This window comes from Astatotilapia calliptera, chromosome 8 (genome assembly GCF_964374335.1).
Source record: "Astatotilapia calliptera chromosome 8, fAstCal68.1, whole genome shotgun sequence".
Taxonomy (NCBI): Eukaryota; Metazoa; Chordata; class Actinopteri; order Cichliformes; family Cichlidae; genus Astatotilapia; species Astatotilapia calliptera.
Genome location: NC_137429.1, coordinates 6,424,339 through 6,446,240, shown reverse-complemented (window position 1 = coordinate 6,446,240; position 21,902 = coordinate 6,424,339). Strand labels below are relative to the sequence as shown.

The window sequence follows — 21,902 nt, the reverse complement described above, 5'->3', positions numbered from 1 at the left end:
AAGCTCAGATCAAGTACATTAGAGATAAAGTTAGAGAGGTAAGGCTGAGATGGTTTGGACAAGAGATACTGCATATACTGGGCAGAGGATGTTTAAGATGGAGCTCCGTGGAAAAAGGGAAGACCACGGAGAACGTTCTTGGGTGTAGCGAAGAAGAACATGCAGAGGGTTGGTGTGTCAGAAGAGGATGCTTAAGATAGGGTGAGATAGATGATCCACTGTGTCCTTGAAGAGGATGAGAATGAGAAGAAGATCAAGAAAATCATAAAGAAGCTCACGAAGAAGAAAAAGATCGACAAGAAGAGAATCCATGAGAACAAGCTCAGTTTCACAGCATTTGTGATGGAGCCTGAACGCATCACTAGTCTGAGTTCCCATGATGCACTTCGTTTTCAGTTGGATGGTGACAGTCGAGCGTCTAAAGTCGAGCTGACTTCTGCTCTATTTTTAGGTGTTTTGGAAGCGATGGAGAGTGACTGCACGGATTTTTGTGCCTCTAACGTGCAGCTCCCGTGTTTACGTTAGTTTAAGGAGGACACGCGCTTGTTTTTCGACCTGTTAGCCAGGCTGTTTGTTTCGGTAAGCAAAACTTAGCTAGTAAAAGCCGCCGACAACGTCTGGGTTTAATATTATTACATAGCTGATAGACATTTCGTTATTTACACAGCTTTTTTATTTTATTTGTTTAATTTACAGTGTTTCGGTCGTGCATTTCTGTCATTAATGCACATACGCCCAGTGCTCGTCACTGCAAAGCGTCTGCAGAGAAAACAAATGCTTCTAAATGTCGCTTTGGGTATTTAAAACGAAACTATTAACAAGCCACTGTTTGGTAAACAGTACTTTGTTTGCTGATAGCCCAGCACTTGATGTATTTAACGCAATCTTATTTGGATGTGATGATGTCAGGGTGGTTGGATTACATGCTAATTAGTTCTCAGAGTGCCTCTCAGTTTTTATTGGGGAAGTAAGAAGCTACTTCCCTGCAGACGTCTTCTTTAATCTGTGCTTCACGTGACTTGGAGGGCTACTCACAGAAAGGATGAAATGGCAAATAATGTCACAGAGCACAGCCTCGTGATTAGGAAATTCTGGAAACTCGATGTGAGGAGGGAAACTCGTTTCCTTCTCGTCACATGTCTGGCTCGAAGGCGTGGCCATATTCAGGATACAAACTCGCATGACTCGTTTGGTCGCTGTTAGTCAAGCCTGCAAGTGCAAAAAGGGCAGGTCTTTTTGTGTGTGTTTCAGTGTGCCATGTTGGAGTAACTTATTCCAGGAGGTGCCATGCTCGCCACGCAGACTGAAGCTCACCACGAGACTAAGGATGTTAAAAAGGTAAGAATCAGCTCGTTCCACGTTGCGGATTTCACTTCTGTCTGGCTCCTTCCTCTGCTGGTGAGACAGCGTGAGAGTTGGCTTGTGAGATTTAAGTAGTATTGTAATGCAAAGTACCCCCTTGATGTTTAGGTTGTGGGGGACATGGGGTGCTCCAAAAGAAAAACAAAAACAAAACGACAACAGCACAGCCTGTTTTCAATACGCCACTAATAGTGGATGCAGCAGAGGAAATGCATCATAATCCCGGTACTAAGCTCATCAATAGAGGATTTTCATTATGTTTAATGGTGAAGCTGGTCTTGCATAGGTGTAGTCCCAGGGCTACAGGAGGTCTTCTGGTACAGACAGGAAGGGGAAAAAAGCCCAAATGGACCGCTCTGCTGCTGTTGTGCACACTTCAGGGGACCTGCATTGAAAGACTGAATGAAGGTTAACCTAAGAAACTTGTAACAAGTTCTATCCTTTTAGATCAGTGGTGGACATGTTTTGTCTCAGAGGGTCTTACTTACTTTGATAAATTAACCCAAGAGTCAAATATTGAACAATTAATGTGAAATAGTTTCACATATTTCAGAAGTATTTCAAGATTTTTTTCATAGACATAACTGACGCATCAGTCCTGGGTGATCGTGTCAGGAATCAGGAACTTGCTGTTAGTACTTTTTGTGCTTGTGTGTCTATGGTGAACTGTAATATAAAACCACTGAAGTACAAAGCTGAATTACTTAACAAAGAATAGATCTGGCTAATATTTGCTGTTTACTTTTAATATTTTAACTCACACATTGGCTTTCTTATACTTGATACATGCGACATTAGTTTATTTTCAGTGTGACTATTTTTGAGAATTGATTATAACTCTGAGATTTTAATGAATCACCCCGTGTTTCTTGAATCTAAATAATGACAACAAGTGAGACAGTCACCTCTCACCATCAACGCTGTTATGTTAAACATGTTATTGCTTCAAACGTGTTTGGGTTTTTTTTTAACCACTAACAACAATTAAACCCCTCAACATCATTCATATTCAATCTGTTATGATGGCTTGCAGAGATTTGTTGTGCACTGTATATGATTGTATAACTTAAACTGTGTTCTTAACTGCCAAGGGCTGCCACCAGTCTGTGGGCTACTCTTTGAGAGTCTAACTCTAGCCTGAATGGTAGACTTCAGAACCAGAATACCTTTATAATCCCTAAGTAAATTATGTGTGTTAAAGTTGCTCCAAGACAGTAACAGACCAAACTAAATAAATAATGCAATATGCTACAAAGGTTACAAATTTAAGAAACAGTGCTAACATATACAAATTGCTCAATTATAAATATCAAGAATATTACAGAGGTAAATATATATGATTGACATTTAACTCTAACCTGTGAACTTTGTCATTTGTTATTTTACTGTAGAGAGTGTGTTAAAGGGTGTAACTATTGCAGTGTTTACAGTATATTAGATGGCGGAGTTGTACAGGGAGATGGCCACAACCAGGAATGATTTCCTGTGTGGTGCAGTGTGATTTTTGGTAATCTCGGTCTCTCATTGAACGTGCTCCTGTGACTAGCCTGCATGTAATGGAGTGGTATTATTCAGCATTGTCCTTATCTTGGACACCATCCACCTCTCAGACACGACTAGGGATGGGTACCGGTATCATGGCACCGGTTCTGACATAAACGACCAGACCGAAAAGCAGCGCACATTTCGGTGCTTGTTTTTCCTGAGATGTGATACACTTTGAATTCAATCATTTTACGTTTCCGAGGATAGTAGGCGGGTCCAGGTACGTACGTTCTTTTAGAGCAGAACTACAGATTAAAAATGCCCAAGGCGAAGCGGTCAAAAGTCTGGCTGTACTTCACAGCAAAATATGCAAACTCAGCAGCCTGCAACAAGTGCTTTAAGCTGATACTGTGATACTGTCAAAGGAAGTAACACCTCAAATTTTTTTAAAAGCCGAAAAATGCGCCGTATTTGATAGCTTGCTGCGAGACCTCACACCAAGCGCATCTACTGCGGTTGTTTAAGCACTGCTTCCAGCCAAGAGTGATACCATATATGCTCCATAGCTGCAGAAAAGGTAACATTGTTATCTTTTTACAAAAAAACAGCTAAACATGAGAGGTTTTTGGACCAATTTTGTGTTCTCCATTCTTTAAGCACCAGTTTGAGCACCGGCACCGTTTCAAAAGTACCGGTTTGGCACTGGTATCGGATAAAACCTAAACGATACCCATCCCTAGACACGACCCTTCCTGCAACAGGAACTTGCGGATCAGTTTGAGTCTGTTGGCATCTGCAACCCTCAACCTGCTGCCCCAGCATGCAACAGCATAGAGGATAGCACTGACCACAACAGACTAACAGAAAATCCTGAGCATTGTCCGACAGATGTTGAAAGACCTCAGCCGCCTCAGAAAATAGAGACAACTCTGGCCCTTACTGTAGAGTGCAGTGGTGTTCTTAACCCAGTTCAGTTTATTGTCTTTGTGTACTCCAAGGTATTTATATTCCTCCACAATGTCCAGAGGGTTCAATTAAAGAAGATGGAGAAGTGTTCCAACTAGGCTTTCCTAGGATCATAAAAATGAAGACGTAAATTATCCTTTAAAAGTAGGAAGCCTGAGTCATAGGTGGAGCTACCCACTAAAGAGGTTTTTGACCTTTCACCAAAGAAAAGTAACCAGAACTATGATTACAAATATTTGTAACCAGTATTTTTTTTTTTTAAAGTGAGGCTTATTTTACCCAAGTTTAAAATACCTTTTTTTTTTTTTAAATTTGTTTATAAAATAGCTAAAAATAACAGGGAGAAACTTCTGTTAGCTTAGATGCCAAATCTTATTTTCCGTCACTATGGACCAGTCGTGCGTAGTCATCCTCCAGACGCCAGGAAAACCCCAGGGTTATGGCTTTTTTTTTTTTTTTTTCTCAAATGTGTTTTTCAGATGTTTCAATGAAAGGAAAAAAATGAGTTAAAAAAACATAAATAATTTTTATGTTTTGTTAACAAGGCTTTGAGACCTCAGATCATTAGGTAAGGTGAAACAAAGTCATTGCTTTGAGTATAGTTGGACAAACTGTGCTTGTCTGGCCCATCGTGGACCGTGGAAAAACCCTGTAATTCTAGTTTTGCAGAAAATAACCCCGCTGCATTAATGTACCGTATATGTCCAGGTGCTTGGAACTGGACCTGTAGATGTTTTTCTTTTAACAAGTCAAGCACTGCAAAGGAAGAGTTCTTCAGTGCTCAAGAGCACTAAGTTTCTTGTGTGTTGCGAAAGAAGCTGCCTTTGTCCTCTAACCTTTTACATAATGTAGGTCTGTTTGTAATGTGTTTGTTATTTTTTCCCCATCAGCTGACAGTGGGTGACATGTGACAGGAGGTTATATACAGGTTGAGTGTCATAACATCACAGCTGATCTCAAACTGCTTGTTTGTCATCACACTGTGGAATGAAATGCAGAAAAAAGTGCCAGTTAATGCTTGAAGATGTTTTCTATGTATGTGGTTGAACAGGAATTTTTTTTCTTGTTTGACAGCTGCTTCCCATCAGAACCAGTTGAGGAATGTGTTGTTAGGTTTTGTATTGTTGATTGTCATTTATGCTTAGAAATATTTAACCATATATGCTTAGAGGTGTATAATCAATTGTGTAGTGATAGGACTGTGATCTTTAGCAGGCTGCAAAGGCTTGGTGTGCATTCTAGAGTGGAATGCACACCCACATCCTAGGAGCATAAGAGAGGTCCTGTCTTCTCTTTGTTGATATAGCAAACACACGTATATCTCTTTAAGTATAAGAGCCTTTTGTTCAGATGGACCCGCTAGACTCCTGGCACCAGCTTTTGGGGAGTCTTCACAGGGTCACATCTTGACCTCACACAAATCACATACACACACACACAAAGGCAAGGTACTCTTTGTGTGTGTGTAGACGTCATATGTTAATGAACCTATGCATATTCATGTAACCTCAATAAAAGAGCAGTGTTACGGGAGAACGGACAAGAGCAACTGGGGTCAAGCGAAGGAACGGCGTTTGTCCGGTTCTCTCCTGTGCACGAGAAACATGAAGAACTTTGCCTACTTCGTGTCTTGCTTGCTGTGTAATTATATTGCCTTCAACGTTCCAGCGAATAGGTTTGTAGCTTGAACCTATCATGTGTTTTATTAAAATCCTTTTCCTCTTCCACGTATTGTTTCTTAGATCAAAGAGAAGTTGGCGCAGTCGCTCAAGGCCCTGCAGAAACGATATGTAGCGTCAGACTCGGTAGTCACCAGTGATGATTCCGATGCTAACCTCCTCTGCTGTGCCCTGGAGGCCATCTTCATCCACGGTATCAAGAGCAAGTACATCCGCTCAGAGTCTCGAAGCAGCAGTAGGAAAGGGGACCGTGGACCCCTCCCTCAGCCTTTTTTCTGGAGCCTCCTCAAGAGTGTCACCCACCGGTAAGTCAGAACCAAGGCACAATTATTCCTAAATTTGGGGGGTTTTGGACTTTTTCCCTTTGGAAAAAATACATTTGGAGATTTTATCTTAGACTTCAGGTTCATTTTATTGTAGTGTCTTTACCTTATGCAAAGTGCCTTGAGGCAACTTGAATAATCAAGTATTCTAACAATTATTCCACTGATTAATCGAGTAATCTGATGACAACTACTTTTTTGGGCTAAGACTATCTTCCAGGAGGCAAAAAGAATTCTGACAGTATTGTGTCTCCTGGATGAGGGGGTTTTGGTGTGTGTTCATGTGTATGTGTGTGTGTCTCTTTAAAGCAGCATGTGGTGGCTGCAAAGAAGAAAAGTGAACATACAATGTTCAATCTTCTCAATAACAATGTTATTGAGAAATTCAAATCAGTGATTCCCAAAGTGTGGCCATCAGCTTCCTTTTGGGTATTGAAGGTATGCAGGTTGTCTGTGTGGTCAGTGAAAAATTTACAATTGTTAAGCTTGAAGTTAAAATGTTCTGAGTTCCCTGAGTAACATTTTCAAGCTTTAATATTTCCATTTACAAAACAAGTACAAGACAAAAGATTTTAAAAATTGACTGATCATTATCACATGGCAAAAAAGAAGGCTGTTAATAGAGAATTACACAGAATAAGAGAGATGATTGATCAAATGAAATGAAGAACAGAAACGTCAGGAGGTCATTAATCCGAGTCTTGTGTTTAAATCAGAGTTTTTAGTAAAGGGTTAGGGCTGCCGTTTTAGAGTACCTGTGAGGAAGACTAAAAGACTCCAGGTCTCTTTTATCCCCACTGCATCTTGTCTCCTCAATGGCAAATAACTGTCCTTGGACTTTCTATCACTATTATTTTCATTATTATTTTATAGTATTGTTCTGTTTATTTATATCCTGCTGCTAAACTAATTTCCCCTTGTGGGACAATAAAGAAATTTAATCGAATTGAATTGAAGTGTCCCTGAAGATTTTCAGAGTTCATATTGAGTGATGCTGTTCTTAAGTTTAAGTATGACTGATTTAAGGTATTATTCTGTGAAAATGCAATATGTTTATCACACTCTTTTTTTTTTTTTACCTAGTGATGTGATCACAGAGCTGGAGAAGATAAGCTTTGTGGGCACTGATGTGGGTCGCTGCCGAGCGTGGCTACGGCTGGCCCTCAACCACGGCCTCCTGGAGTGCTACCTCGTATCGCTGTTCCGTGAAGACTCCAAGCTGCAGGCCCATTATCAGCCCAGTGCCTTGCTCCTGAACCCGGAGGAGCGAGAGGTTCTGCTCAGCTACCTCCAGGGTCTGGCCTCCCTCACATTCAGCCTGTCTTACAAGTCATCTGTCCTCAATGAGTGGACCACCACGCCTCTGGCTCTTGCCGGACTCTGCCCTTTGTCCCAGGCAGACTTACTCGACCTGCCCCTCAATGGTGGAGACCCTCCCACCTCCAAACCGATATGGAAGGAAATTTGGGATACAGTGTCTCAGTCATCGGGTTCTTCGGACGCACTGGATGTACAGAGAGGCTGCCCAGTTTTAGTGGGGAGGGGATCAGATCTTTTACAAGGGAGTCAGACTGCTCTTCGTTCTTCTAATTTAAGCCTGGATACCACAGGCTCCTCTCAGCTGTCCTCCAGCTTGAGCTCTGACAGCCTTCTGCAGGGACAGGACCCCCGCACCCCGACAGGAGAGCATTGGTCTTCATGTGACTTGGAAGCAGCCATTAATCCCAACATCTGCACCAAGAGGCCACAGAAAGAGTATGTATACATTTTAAACAGTTTTTAATCATTCTGGAGCAAATAGGAGTTAAATAACTGTTCTTAGCACCTGAATGAGCCCCATCTTGTAGTATATTTTTAGTCAGTCCCTCATACACCATCCTGTTGTTCTAATAATCAATAGAGCACCAGATATGTGTTAATCATTGGCAGGAAATAGCCTCCAATAAAACATCCACCCCAATATGGGCTCTGGCACGGGACTGAAAAGCAGCCAATAACCAGTATATAAAATTAGCAGCTTGGATGCAGAGGTTTTTTTGTTTTTTGTTTTTTTTGGTCTTTCGTCAACAAAAGCTTTTCTTTTATTTAACTTGAAGTAGAATACATGTTTTGAGTTATCTGTATCTCTGCAGCTCGCTGACTGATTTCCGGGAGAGCGGACACTGCAGTCAGGACTCGACACAGGAAGACTCATTTGTCTCCAGCATGGGTCCTTCTCAGTTCTCTGAGAAGGGTATTATCAGTGACAGTGAGCCCCAGGCTTCTGAGTACCAGCCTCCAAACTTTGGACAGCTTGATTTAGAGCAACCAGAAACAACCACTGAGCTGCCGTCATCTGATGATGATAAGTGTCCCGCTGAAGTCTGCAAAAGTGCCTCTTCAGAATTGCACTCGGACATATGTCTTGTCTCAGCAGTCAGTGAACCTGCAGAACCTGTGGAGGAAGTAAGTGTCACTGTTGAGCCTGTCCAGGAAGAGAAGCCAACAGAAAGCTCTGAAAAAACCAACGCAGACTCTGCAGTTCATCAGTGCCCACGTCGCTCTACAAGCATCTTGAGCAGAAAGCCATCTTCAGATTCACTATCAGTAAGTGTAACATCTCTGTAGAGGGTAGCCGTTATTTGAGCAAAACCACAAACTTTATCTGGCCTTAATGCAAATTTGTCAAATGCACTCATATCAGTTCATGAATACTGTGGTTGCTGATTACGTAGAATGCAAAAAAACTATTTGATATTTGTTGCATGAAATGTCAAGTAGGATGTTCAACTCTTATTCTTGAATCTTGAATAATGCATAGAGAAAAAAACAACACAATATCTGTAATAAATAATGGAAAAATGTTATTTTGTGTTTATTGTTTTCCATTTTAAAACCCCTCACAAAAATGGTGAGTAGTCGCATTAGTTTTACTAACTTAGTCTGTCCATCCATCCATCGTCCATCCATCGTCTAACTCCTTGTCTAATTAGTAGGGGTGCAACGATACACAAAATTCACGGTTCGGTTCGGTTCGATACTTTGGTGTCACGGTTTGATATTTTTTCGATACAAAAAAATGTTCATGCATTTTTAATTTGTCATTTATTAAAATTATAAATATATATTTTAACTCAAAAGTACAGTTTTTAAATTTAACCCTAACCCTTGTGTGTGTTTTTTATTTTGACAGCGAATGCGCACCTGCGGACCACTTATGTGCAGTCCTGGTTATTTAGCTCATCATATTGCAGCCACAGAAATTCTTTTGTCCATGAAACCATAAAGCTGCACTTTCTTTTTGCCTTATAGTCTGATTTGTCATAACTTTTCCGTTTTGTGGTAAGCTTTTCTTTGGCTGTCACTTCTTCTCCCTGACCTGTCTTATTTGGCTCAGCAGAACTCAAATATATATCCTGCTGCTTTTACACACCGACTCACATAAGCTCAGCGATTCTCTGCGCGATCAACCTCTCACATGTTTAAGCTTGCTGCGGGAGATTTCACTTGTCATGTTTGCATAGTAAGCTAACGATTAATAAGACGATGTCAGAGGAATTGGTGCACAAATTATCATCACTCACAGATCAGTGCTGTCGCTCTCTATACACAGTTCGCACGATTGCAAAGTGAAAGCAAAAAAACAAGCGCAAATTCAAACGCTACTTCAATATGTCACATATTGACAGTGGCTCACCGATGCCAATGACATAATTACCCAGCTACATTTCTGAAAGAATGCAAAAGCATTGACATATATTTTTCCTACAATAGCCCGACGGGCAGGGCAGAGATAGATTTTGGTAGCCCGACTGAAAAAAATCGCTAGCTCCGGGACGTCGGGCTAGCGATATTGCGAGCCCTGTATCTGATTGAGGAATCACTCATCTTTGGAAAAGAGAGTTTATTACAGAGAAATGGCTCTTTCCAAAATAAAAGCTATACTATCCGCTTCTTCTGGGCTATATTCTCAGCAGCATAAGGAGAATCATGTGCTAACAGCTGTCTAAATGACTCGGCTAAAGTTAGTAGCATGCTTGTTGTTTTTGTCTTTGCACTAGGATGATGTCGGCGTAAATGTGCAGTCATATTCGTTGTGTTCCCACTAGTGCTTTCAGGTTAATCTCGTTGAAATGACCTTAACGCCACAACACGGCAAATCTCCGTTAACGAGCTACCGCCGATCGCTCCGTGCATGGGGCTAGACGGCCAACACGTTAACGAGCTAACTGCGCTAACACACTAGTTCACACCAATGTAATTGAGCATTGCATGGCACATCCAACATACTGTTTTACTTTAGTCCATGACTCGCTTACCTTCAGGGTCATACGTCACATGAAAACCAAAATAATTCCAAATGCCAGATCTGAATGAGGTTCAATTTGCCTGTTGCAAGGAGAGCTTAACTTCTGTCTCGCTAGCTTGCCCTGCGCTCTTCCTTCTGACTATGCTGTCTGTGTTGAGCGCTCAGTGGATCTGCGCTGGACAGTGCAGCCTAGGCGGAGTAGTCGAACACAGATTCACTGAGCGCTCAACACAGACAGCATCGTCAGAAGGAAAATTGATAAAATAAATTACAAATGTTGTATTGTTCGATACATATGCGTACCGAACCGAAAGCACTGTATCGAACGGTTCAATATCGATACGAATATCGTTGCACCCCTACTAATTAGGGCTAACTTTTATTGACTGAGTACTGAGTCTTACTATAGTACTCACATCCACAGCGACATTTTACCTGAAAAACACCTCTCTGATCTGTGGGAAGTAGCTTAAGCACGCAGCAGAAACCCACATGGGCACAGCAAAAACACACCAACCTGCTGTTCTAGTGTTCAGTGTTAATAGACTGTGAGAATACTGCCGGAAGGCAAATTAGTAGTGATATGAAACCAGTCCTGTGGCGAAATGTTAATAAAATGGAGTACAGAAAGTAGCCATACTATACCAGCAAATGCCTAGAGTGAAAACAACTCTTAATTGTGATCTCTGAATGGGGAAAAACTAAAGATATTTCTTAGTGTTTTACATAAATATAGGAAAATCTCTTAACATTAGTCAAGACAGACACATTTGTGCTTAAATTCACGTGACCGTTTAGAGACCACTGTTTATAGCTTCTACACCACTAACACCAATGACACATGATAAAAGGGGAACCCTTTTTTTGCAAACTGCACTCTGCTACTTACCATTAACATGCAAATGAAACCCTTTAGTTCCCAATGCTAAATAAAACATCCTTTCCTGCTTTTTGCAGCATTCTTATTCTTGGATCTCAGACGATGACATTTATAAGCCCCACCTGGAGAATTTGCCGGACAGCGATGACGCACCTGTCTCTCCTCCCGCACCTGAGCCCAGCATCTCGCCGTCACGTCCAAGTGTCGTCCATCGCAGACAAATAGGTACCATCCCCTGTCCCCCAAGCTTTGAGTGTAAAACTTATGATAAACGGTTGTATGAAAAGAGTTTTGGGCGCTGGGCATAATTCACAGCAGTCAGTGCTCAATGTGAGAACATAATAAAGTTTCTTTCTTTCTTTTTTTTTTTGTAATTGAGCACTACAAGCTTGTGTATGGAAAAAAAAAAAAAGATGTAAGAATTTTATGCAATATAAGAAAAATGCATAAATGAAGGAATAAGTAATTATGGGGAATCTCAGCAATCTCACTGCCCGAGGAAAGAAATCTGAGTTTCAGAATCCTGCCAACTGAGTTTCTCTGAACAAACTGTTTCTATCACAAATAGATCATTGCATTCAAGTGAAAGAGACAGAGCTGTTAACAAACTAAACAGAAGCCCACATATAAAATCGTTGCTCCACAGCACTTCTAGTGGTACCTGCAGTGTGCGCACACCTGGTCAATACAGGTAGCCACTGAGGGATTACAAATGAAGTAACATACTGCACTAAAGTCCAGGAGCACTAGAAAGCGTGGAATGAGATTAAAGCCACGCCCCCAGATTTTCCCAGCAGGTAATTTCCTTCAGGTCTCAAAAGAGAAAACGCCTGCTGTTACATAATGCTTGGCGTGTGGCCACATCACTGTGGAATGTGATTTTACTACATTTGCAGGACGTCACCTGGATGAGTCCCATGGCCTGTTTTAAAAATAGAAATAATGTGAAAGAGTGTAACACAGTAACGTTAACAGCGCAGATAGTGAAGCATGTCATGGGACATTTTGTGACAAAGCATATGGACTATGGTTATTATTTATTTTTAAAATCATTTTGTCAATAATGGGACTGTTCACGAGTAGCTAATCTCAGTCATTCACATGAACAGATTAGATTATTTAACCGTGTTGTGAGTCAATGTTAACTTATCTATTGAAGCAAATAATGGGGAATGTTGGCTGGTGAAATTATCCCACTGGGGATGTCAACTTGAATTCCAAGCCTTCTTTTCATTTTGTTTTCGCGCTGCTAACAGGAACTCTGAAGTCATGTAATAGTTGATTGGAAATCCAATGTCAGTTCACATATCGGCCTGTTCTTTTTCTTGTAACCCCGTTTCCTTCTCCATTTTTTTTTCTCTACATTGCATCACTGTGTTGTAGCAAGTTGAGAGGACTTGCCAGGGAAGAATTACTTTCTGGGGAAAGTAATTTGTTAGATTACTTATGTTACATTTGCATTACCATATAACGTGGCCTAAATGTCATAGAATTACCAGACGTTAATGTAATAACACATTAACAAACAATAATATAGTTTCTTACATAGACACAAATCCCTGTCCTAATGAGGATTTTTCTTTTAGTCTTTAAGTTTTAACACACAGTTGACAGCTACATTGAAAACCAGTCCAGCTTTTATTTATTTATTTTTATTTATGACAACCCTGCAACTTTGCTCAAAATAATGCAAAAGGTTCAATTGTGGCTTAATTTTCTGTATGTATTGCTCAGCTAGTAAACATGGATATAAAAGAGGCCTTCTCAGTGTGAAAACACGACAATGTCATCTATGTATGTGTTTTTCCCAGGGCTGTCAAACCCCTTTCGAGGGTTGCTGAAGCTCGGTCACCTAGAACGACGCAGCGCCGTAGGATTATGGCGCGACTACTACTGCGAGCTGTCACCCTTTGAGTTCCGCCTATATGGGAATGCAGATGAACGGACATGCTGCGAAAACTGCTCCCTGGTGCGATGTGAAGACGTTCACATCACCTCAACTGAGGGCCGCTTTGACTTGACCTTTCCTGGAAAACGGCTTTACCTCCGGGCGGCCAATCGTGACGAAGCTGAGGACTGGGTGGACCGGATTATTGAGGCTGTCAACAAAAGCCGACCAGTACCGCATGGCGAGCAGTGGGAGGTGCTGCACACCGGGTGTGAGAATGGTGTGGATGAACGTGCAGTTTCTTCGCCACCCTTGTCCCCTTCCAGCCCTGAGCAAGGCCCGTCTGGTTCTGATGCTTGTGGAGGGCAGGATTCTCCATCTCCTCCTCAGCAGGAATTTGACTGGACATCGACTACAAATTTAGAAACAGATTCCATCAAAGAAGCTGTTTTGTACTTCTCCACAGATCCTGAGGCCCGGACGTGGGAACGTATGGTTTTCTCTCTCTCCTTGGAGACCTTGAAAGGATTTCTCGTAAAAGAAGGAAGGAAGCTACAGCGGCTAAATTACCCTGTTGAGGAAATCCGGGATGTGGTACCCGATGTTTCTCAGGGGGGACCAGCCTTTTTCAAGCTCCTGACAATTCGAGAAACACTTAGATTTAGAGCGGAGAATGACAAGGAGGCTCGCTTTTGGAGGAAGTTTATCCGAGAGGCTCTTGACTCATACCTGGAGAATGGGGAGTGTGAAGGCTCTGAGGTACCTTTGGAAGCGACTGGAAATCTGTACAGACTGGTGCAGCATAGGCTAAAAGAAGATGGAGCACTTCTTGTTCACCTTTTCAAAGTTCCCTCAGAGAAGGGCCTGGACACTCAGGGCTTCAAATGTGCAGGTAATGTTAGAATTTAAAAAATATCTTTAAACCTTTTGAAGCCTGTTTGATGTAAAATCAAGCAGATTTTGCTTGTTGTGGTAATCCATCCTGTCTGCAGTATCAAAAGTTGAAGCTTTTCATTGCACTTCTAGTGTAAGTGATTGGGTCAAAACCCTTTACTGGGTTTGAGCACACCATTTTTTTAAATTTAAGACTTCAGCAGTCTGAGACGGACAAAATCAACCTTGTTTTAAAATTATCAGCTTAACAGCATTAAAAAGCATGTTTTGGACTCTTGGATAGTTTCGTCCTTCATTAATAACCTTTACAGTAAATGAATGCTTTAATAATGCATTTGTTTGCATTTGACTAAAACTTGAAGTTAAGGGTATGGCCTAATGTTTATAATGTGCATTTTGGAACATTTTAATGGACCTGACTTGCTGTGTGGTACTGATCATTGCAGATGCGTCTGTGTGTGTGTGAGCCTATGGCTTGAGCTTGCTTGTGTTAGCTAATAACTTTGCACTTCAATCTCTTGTTCAAATATTGTTCACTTCTGGCTCTGCAAAACTAATATATTGACAGCCAAAACAATAATGCTGAAACTTTAAAATCCAGGATCCATAAACCAGTAGATAATGTCATTTTATGTACTAAAAAAAAAAGAAGAAACTTTTACATTAAGAAAACTGGAGATTATGGAAGATTTGCACTTGTCTGTTCAGTCTGTTCATTTCCTGTTGTTTAGTTTGGTTTTGAGTGTGATGATAAAAATCAGCATGTTGCCTAGGAGTCTAAGACCTGATCTTGTGTTCAGTTGTATTTTTTACGATCCTTTTACCCCAAAACCAATAAAACCCATCTTTAAGATCCACCTATTTTCCCAAAAGAAATTTAAAGTATTATTCCTTTGCTTTTGTCCCACTTTTCTAGCAAGTATCTTAAAACTCGGTCAGGTGTTTCTTTGCGTAATCCCGCTGACAGATCTGTTTTGGGGTTTGGTTTTTTTGTGGGGGGGGGGATAAATCTTGGGATGAAAGACATCAACTTCTGACACGTGGAGCAGATCAAGCATAGCCTTGTAAATCATAATGTATCACTGATTGAGTCTACGGGAAGAGGAATCCGACTCATTGTTAGAGTGGATGTGACTCAGACTGAGTTGTGCTTTGCTGTGTCTTGCAGGCTGTCCTCAGAAGATTGGACTGTCACTGGGCAGAGCCAGGTTATGTGAGTTCTCTGGGCTGTACTACTGTGAGTCATGCCACAAAGGTGACACCTCCATCATCCCCTCACGCATGGTACACAACTGGGATGTTGCCCAAAGAGAGGTAGGTGCAACACGTAACTATCTGCAAACAAACTTCTATAAAAAAATTTGTTACAGCAATTAGAAAAAACAAACATATGACTTCCTACCTGCTAATTTAGATGAAAGCTTAGTGTCATTTGAAGAAACTGGCCTTGGGTATTAACACGAGTGCTGCAGACTGGAAGCATGAAGCACACTGTGTAATGTGTTACACCAAACTCTATGAACTTGCATCGTAAAGGTCTGAGTCTCATTTGAAATATTTTCTAATATTTTTTTTTTGTTTGTTTGTTTTTTGTTTGTTTTTTTGCAACTTAACTGTTTTGTGACCTCTGAGGTTAAATAAAAAGACGGCTTTGCTAAAACAATCAAGTCAAAAAGTAAATGCCATTTCAGTATTTAATATCTCAAATTTAATTAAGGAAATATTTATGTTCACATACACTAATTATGAGCATAAATGTGATCACTGTCATGAATATGAATGAGTAACCTTTTTTTCTTTTTTATTTCTTGCAAGTTTTGAGGTTTGATTCAAACATTGATTTATTACAGTGCAAACCTGAATCAGGAATTGAAGAATGGATTAGGCTAATATGTACTAAATGTGCTAACAGTGTTTATATTTTGAGGAGGTCACCTCTTTCTAAGACCAAAAAGTCTGGTTGTTGCTGTTTGTCACAGAAACTGTTCATACAGCGCCATCTGCTGAAATAGAGTTAAATGGCAGTACAGACTATTTGCATTTCCTCCAGGCTAACTGACAGTACAGTCCTCTTACAGTTTTTCTGTGCGGGTTTGTTTTATGTATTCTAACCCACTCATAACTAAATATTCTAGTTTGTCTTTTTTTTTTTTTTTAAATTGCTGAACATTTTGAAGCAACATGTCAGCCTCACGAGACTGCTTACACTTGTTTGTCTGCACAGGTGTCTAAGAAAGCCCTGTGGCTTCTGAAGCAGGTAGAACAAGAGCCTCTGCTCAACCTGGAGCAGCTGAACCCTGAGTTGGTTGCGCACACAGAGTCCATGGGTCAGGCCCACGAGCAGAGGCAGAAGCTATGCCTTCTGGGTGAATATCTGCATACCTGCCGCAGTGGAGCCTGCAAGAAACTCAAAGCGAGGTGTTTGGCAGAATGCCTTGGCAATAACAATAAATTACTCTAGGCTACATTGTTCCTATTGAATTTCTTTTTAATAGGAACAATCAATTTAAATGCTATAAAACATGTTAAACACCTTTCTTTTCTTTTTTTCATCTCCTTCCATTTCTCTCTCTAGAATGGGGCAGCGAACTTACCTGTTGGAGTCAAACCACCTGTACAGTGTCAAGGACTTGCGACAGGTAACCTTCTGGCCCGCTTTTATTGCATATAGGATCCGCCACCTTAAAATACCTACATATAGGCATCTGTATTTTTTTTATTTCTTTTTTGTCAGGTAGCAGAGGGCCAGTATGTAAACTTTCTGCGCAGGCTGGTGCAACATGCCTGTAATCACGTGTTCAGCTGCGACCTTTGCACCCAGCGTGGCTACATTTGTCAGATATGCCACTCTGATGACACCATCTTCCCCTTCCAGTTTGAGACAACCACAAGGTATGTTTTCCAAAGGCATCTCTCTTCATTCCTCATTCTTTTTATTTATTTGAGCCCTAAAACAAAATAGTTTTAAAAAGAAAGAGGAAAAAGTCTCCACAATGAGGCCAGCCTTTTGTCCAAATATTCTAAATTAAATGCTAAACACCAGCTCCAACTTTTTAAACATCCTGTTCTTCTGTGTGACTTCCTTTCCCTTGTTTGTGTTTTCAGTGTTCTTTTTAGTCGCCACTGTCTGTCGCTTTTTAACGTGGGCTATATAAAGTGTAAACAGGACAAAAATAAACTGAAGCCCTCTTGTTAATATGAATAGCAAGACACAATCTACCAGAGAGACGTAGAAAACACTTTTAATAAAGCACACAGACCAAAATGATCTTCTTTTGGCTGCTACTTTTAGGGGTCGCCACAGTGGATCACCTGCCTTCATCTCACCCTATATCTAGCACCCTCCTCTGTCACTCCAACCCGCTGCATGTCCTCCTTCTCTTCTCTGTGGTTTTCCGCTTTTCCTCCTGTCTGGCAGCTCCATGTCCAAACCATCTCGGCTTTGCCTCTCTAACTTTGTATTCAAAACGCTCATCCTGAACAGTCCTTCTGTTACAATAAACTTGTCTGTCCTGCTCACTCGCACTGAAACTCTTAGCATTTTAACTTGTCTACCTGCAACTCTGCCAGTGCCACCATCTCCAAACCATCCATCTTAGTAGGTCTCACTACAATCACTACTTCCAGGCTCATATGGGATTTGTCACCAACCTAATGAACATCTCTTGACATCAGTCACACAAAATCTGTAACAGATGATCATCCGTGTCTTTGTCACCACCCGGCTGGCTTCCTGCAGTGGGGTCCTGTTCGGAAATTCCTGCAAAGCCCTGGACAGAATCCAGTATGTCCAGAACTCATCTGCCAGGCTTCTAACATGCACTAAGCTCGGGGAATATATCACACTCACCCTCATAAATCTCCACTGGCTCCCAGTCAAGTAACGCATTACTTACGAGATCCATCTTCTCATCTACAAATCCCTCAATGCCCTGTTTTCATGTGCTGTTTTTGAAGTGGAACTGAAGTCTTTGCACTCTTGTCAAACCAGCCAGATTCCACTAACAAAAATAGTAATTATACCTGAGAACACACTTTAGATTTAGATTAGCAACTGCTGTCTGGTGGCTTTGAAAATTACAGTGTACTCATTAGTGTGGAGAAAGTCCAAGGGGGCTTTGAGCTTCTGAGTGAGAGTGGGTGTGAGGCGGAAGGAGCCTAAGGTATAGTGTGACAACTGCAACCACTTGCTCAGCTTTACCAAAGAAGCGCTTTATAGAACGTGAATTCAAACTGTTCTAATATAAATGACTGTCTTGTCCTGTACCTCATTTTAAAATATTGATAAGATCTTAAAATCTGTGTCTCCAAAGCTATAAAAATAACACCTATATGTGTGGAAATTATTGGGGAAACACATTTTCTCTATCGGAGGATTTAAGGCTGACACCGTCAACTGACTGAGAAATTCTTTTGTGAAAATCATACTTTAAGTTTGTGGAAAAGCAAAACAAAACCTTTAACATATGCTAAATTTGGTCATTAGTATTTTTACTAGAAGTGGTGTGGAAATTGTGTCCACAGTGCCTTTAATTTGGTTTGTTTTTTCTCTTGCCCAGGTGTGAAGATTGCAAAGCTTTGTTTCATATAAGCTGCAAGGCTGATGAGCAGTCCTGTCCTCGCTGTCAGCGGATGAGGAAATACATGGAGAGGGATCTGCAGGACTGAGCACGGTCAGTAGGGACAGTGCTGAGCTGTGAGCCACGGGGCCAGACTGTTAAACGTAAGCTGGTGGAGAGTAAAGAAAACAAAATTTAGCTTTCACATGATGTAACCTCAAGTGCAATTATGAGTTTGCCTGCCCTAACTGACTTAAAGCAAGCATGAAGATGAAGGTATTTGAAGTCACAGTGCTACAGTAGCTAGACTCTCTTGCACTAATGTAGAGGCATTCAGAGCCTCGTGCTGCTCACATGATGCAGCCAAATGTTACTGACCAGTGATTTAAATACCTCTCTGATTTCTGATTCAGCCACGACATCAAAAAAGGCCTGGTCAGACGTCGAGGGTGCTGCCAATCTATTGTATCCAAACATTTTTTACAGTTGGCCGTTTTCCACTGCAGGAACTAATAAGTAGCTTGCACCATTACCTATTCTAAACTCAGGAATCCCCACACCCACTCCTGTAAAACCTCTTGTAGGACTGCTTCTGGATCAGAATCTACTCCAGAATAAGAGCCTGTACTTAGAGGTTCTTAACTACTATCAAACACTACTTTTTTTTTTTTTTTTTTTTTCTTCTTTAGTTTCAGAACAAGAAAATCTTTGAAAAACCCCCAAACCTATTCGAACAAAGAAGTTTAGGAGTCTTTCAAATTGTAAAATTTAAGTGGATAAAACGAATGACAACCATCATCATCTGGTTTCACAGATTCATAGTTTAACTAGTGGTTTAATAATTTTGAAACTGAGACCGAAATCAAGATGGAAAGTCTCGGAGACTGCGTCAAAGACTTATTTCAGTTTCCTGAACCAAAACATACTAGTCTGGTAAAAGCTGTAATGCACCGATCAGTAGAGAAAAACCAAGGTATGAGCAGAAATCATAGCGTTGTCTTACCCTTCGCCTTTTTTTTTTGGTGCATTCAGGATCTCCACAGATTGTAAGAGCTGATCATGGGGACTTCCTGTAAACTTGGTTCCTGCTACAAGTTTGTGCAGTGGAAAAGTGACCATTCACGCTCTTTACTTTGCTTGTCAATGTCTTCTTAACCATCATGTTTACACAAAAGTGATCCACAGTATGTTTTCTGTTTCTCTCAATGCACAAATTATTCAGACATGATTTCCAGCATTAATATTTAGTACTGTACTTGTAGAATAATGAGAAATGTTTTGATTAACAGATCTTGATTGTGCCTTCTTTTTTTTAATTTAAGCGTTACAGTTTTCCCATGATATCTCACTATTACGGGGCCAAAACTTTTTTTTTTTTTTATACCCATAATCATGCAATAAAAAAATTAGATTGATCAATAAAAAAATTTAGTGTAAATATGAGCGCTTTGTGGAATGTTTCTCTATATATATATATGTGTGTGATTAAACAGGCAATTGTTAAGGCTCACAGAGGAGATTTGTTTATGCTGCTTATTCATGCATTTAATGAAATAATTTAATAATAACTGTGTGGCAAAAACATTAAAAATGAAGATTTGAGATGAGTGTTTATAAAGTTTAAAACGTAATTTGCATATTTGCACTCGGAAATGACTGTTAAATGGATATTTCAGCTGAGTTATTTGAGCTCTGATATCTTCAGCCACATTAAATTATCCCTAAACTAAAAACCCAGCTGTGTTTATGAGCTTTTTTTTTTTTCCCTTTTCTTTCATTTTTGACTTTGAACTGAGAATCATCAGACTTCTCTGGGGTCTGCAAAGAACAAAAATAAGTTGAAGATGTACTGAACTCCATTTTGTGATATGCAGAACATATCATATGCAAAGGGAAAATTGCATATACTGCAGTACTGTTATTTCCGGATTTGTATTTATTTTGTCTCATTATGTATGAATGACTGTATTGAAATAAATGTCAGTGTATTTGATTCGGTTGTCTTTTATTTTAAGCCTTTCACACCAGATAATGTTCATTTTACTCACAAAGCCATGTATGGAAGAGGATTAGGGCCACTGGGGAAAAAAAAAAAAAGTGGGCACGTCTTTTTTTCTTCTTTTCCTGAATTCTGAGAAAAAAGTCAGAATTCTGACTTTAATCTCAGAATTCAGATTTTTTTTTCCCAGTGGCCCTAATCCTCTTCCGTAGCCATGGCACACACAGACATACGGGCTAATTTTCATCATCAGTCCCTGGAAGGCTGATGAAGACCAGATGCTTATTTTGCAGTACACACACCCCGGCACCTCACAGTCAGTTATCTCCTCAGTAAAACAATATTAATTCCTAATAAAGTCAATAATATATAAACAATTAAATACAACTGCCAATAACATGCAAACCTGGATCGAATATTATTGTGCATTACAGTCTTATAGCAGCTTGCACTGTGGTGCACTGAGTCTTTGGCTGAAGATGCTACTGTTGATAACCTCCAGGGCATGGCGTGGGTGTGCAGGGTTTATCATAATTGACTTCACTTTCAAGAGGATTATTCTTCCACCACCTGATGGACTACCTCCGTTTTGAGACTGTAACACAGAGCTAGTCTTCTTGATATGTTTGTCTCCATTGTGGACACACAAAAAACAGGCCGTGCAGTGCCTACCATATAGAGATGATGTTTGCTAATGCACATACTGTGGTCTAAGGAAGCAAGCTGTAATAAGGTTTGATTTGACACAAAAACTCTGATATACGAGAGGACCAGCCCCTCAAGCGTCATAATGACATGTGGTGAGCACTACGGGTCTTATAGTCTTGGTATTTGGTGTGATGACTCTCCTTTGCAACAGGGACTAAGCAAGAGGTGTTTCACAGGCTTAGGACCTTTTGCAAATGCAGGTGTGCTGGAGGACCACATATTTCTGCAGAACATGTTTTTAACAGCCTTGGGCTCATGTCACATGACCCTGTCAAATGTGAGGCCATATTGTCCAACGCTAAAGCTTGGTCCAAATTTGGTCATGCAATGGGACTCCATCAAGTCCTGTGGAAACTTTGTTTTTGTGCAGTCATGTTAAAAACAATAACACTGTGTTTAAAAAGTTCCTCTGTGAAATAAGGAAGTCAGGAAGTTAGTTTCATCGCCATCTGTCACACTGAAATCATTGTAGGAATTTGGGTGTGTCTTTACATGTAGAAAAGATAGAAGGGAAATTCCTGTTTTCAACATCTTTTAAGATGGACATTTTGTGCTTTTCATCATTTTCTGTCATATTTATACGGATACATCAGGGGATCCTTATATTAAGATAAAAACATACCAAAATTGCGAATAGTGAAATCAATATTTATAAATGACGAAAGCTGATGCTTCAAAGTGTTCTAAACAGATAGTTTGATCCTCACTCTGGACTCTGTTTTAGTTCATTGAGTGTGGATATCCCTTATATGGTCACATGTGGCACATGGCAGTCCCACAGACCTTATGTTTACCAATCAGAAGAAGGATGGCTTAAAGCGAGAGGCCCTAAAACAGTCTATGGGGCTGTAACAAAGACCAGTATGAGAAA

General features: G+C 40.5%; 1 protein-coding gene and 1 long non-coding RNA gene across 3 annotated transcripts in view; one reads left to right on the top strand and one right to left on the bottom strand.

Moving 5' to 3' along the window:
• Positions 1–21,902, bottom strand: part of LOC113028107 (uncharacterized) — a 460,838-nt gene that overhangs the window by 78,196 nt on the left and 360,740 nt on the right. The gene's annotated exons all lie outside the window — the stretch shown is intronic.
• Positions 361–20,317, top strand: plekhm1 (pleckstrin homology domain containing, family M (with RUN domain) member 1). Of its 2 annotated transcripts, none has more exons than XM_026178160.2 (13): positions 361–579; positions 1,252–1,338; positions 5,556–5,797; positions 6,899–7,570; positions 7,948–8,401; positions 11,061–11,208; positions 12,795–13,763; positions 14,934–15,079; positions 15,990–16,183; positions 16,341–16,404; positions 16,500–16,657; positions 18,325–18,438; positions 19,357–20,317. In XM_026178160.2, exons 2-12 carry the CDS (start codon positions 1,288–1,290, stop codon positions 18,431–18,433), a joined length of 3,207 nt encoding a protein of 1,068 aa, XP_026033945.2. In that variant the 5' UTR covers positions 361–579; positions 1,252–1,287; the 3' UTR covers positions 18,434–18,438; positions 19,357–20,317. The 2 variants fall into 2 exon arrangements, 1 of the variants encoding a protein (XP_026033945.2); XR_013910892.1 differs by having other exon boundaries at positions 362–579; positions 18,325–18,488.

Bases quoted from the DNA above. Each gene is read 5' to 3' on its own strand.
- plekhm1 (XM_026178160.2), top strand. From the start codon at position 1,288: ATGCTCGCCACGCAGACTGAAGCTCACCACGAGACTAAGGATGTTAAA. The intron at 11,209-12,794 runs GTACCATCCCCT...TGTTTTTCCCAG, and splicing joins CGTCCATCGCAGACAAATAG to GGCTGTCAAACCCCTTTCGA. The intron at 13,764-14,933 runs GTAATGTTAGAA...TGTGTCTTGCAG, and splicing joins TCAGGGCTTCAAATGTGCAG to GCTGTCCTCAGAAGATTGGA.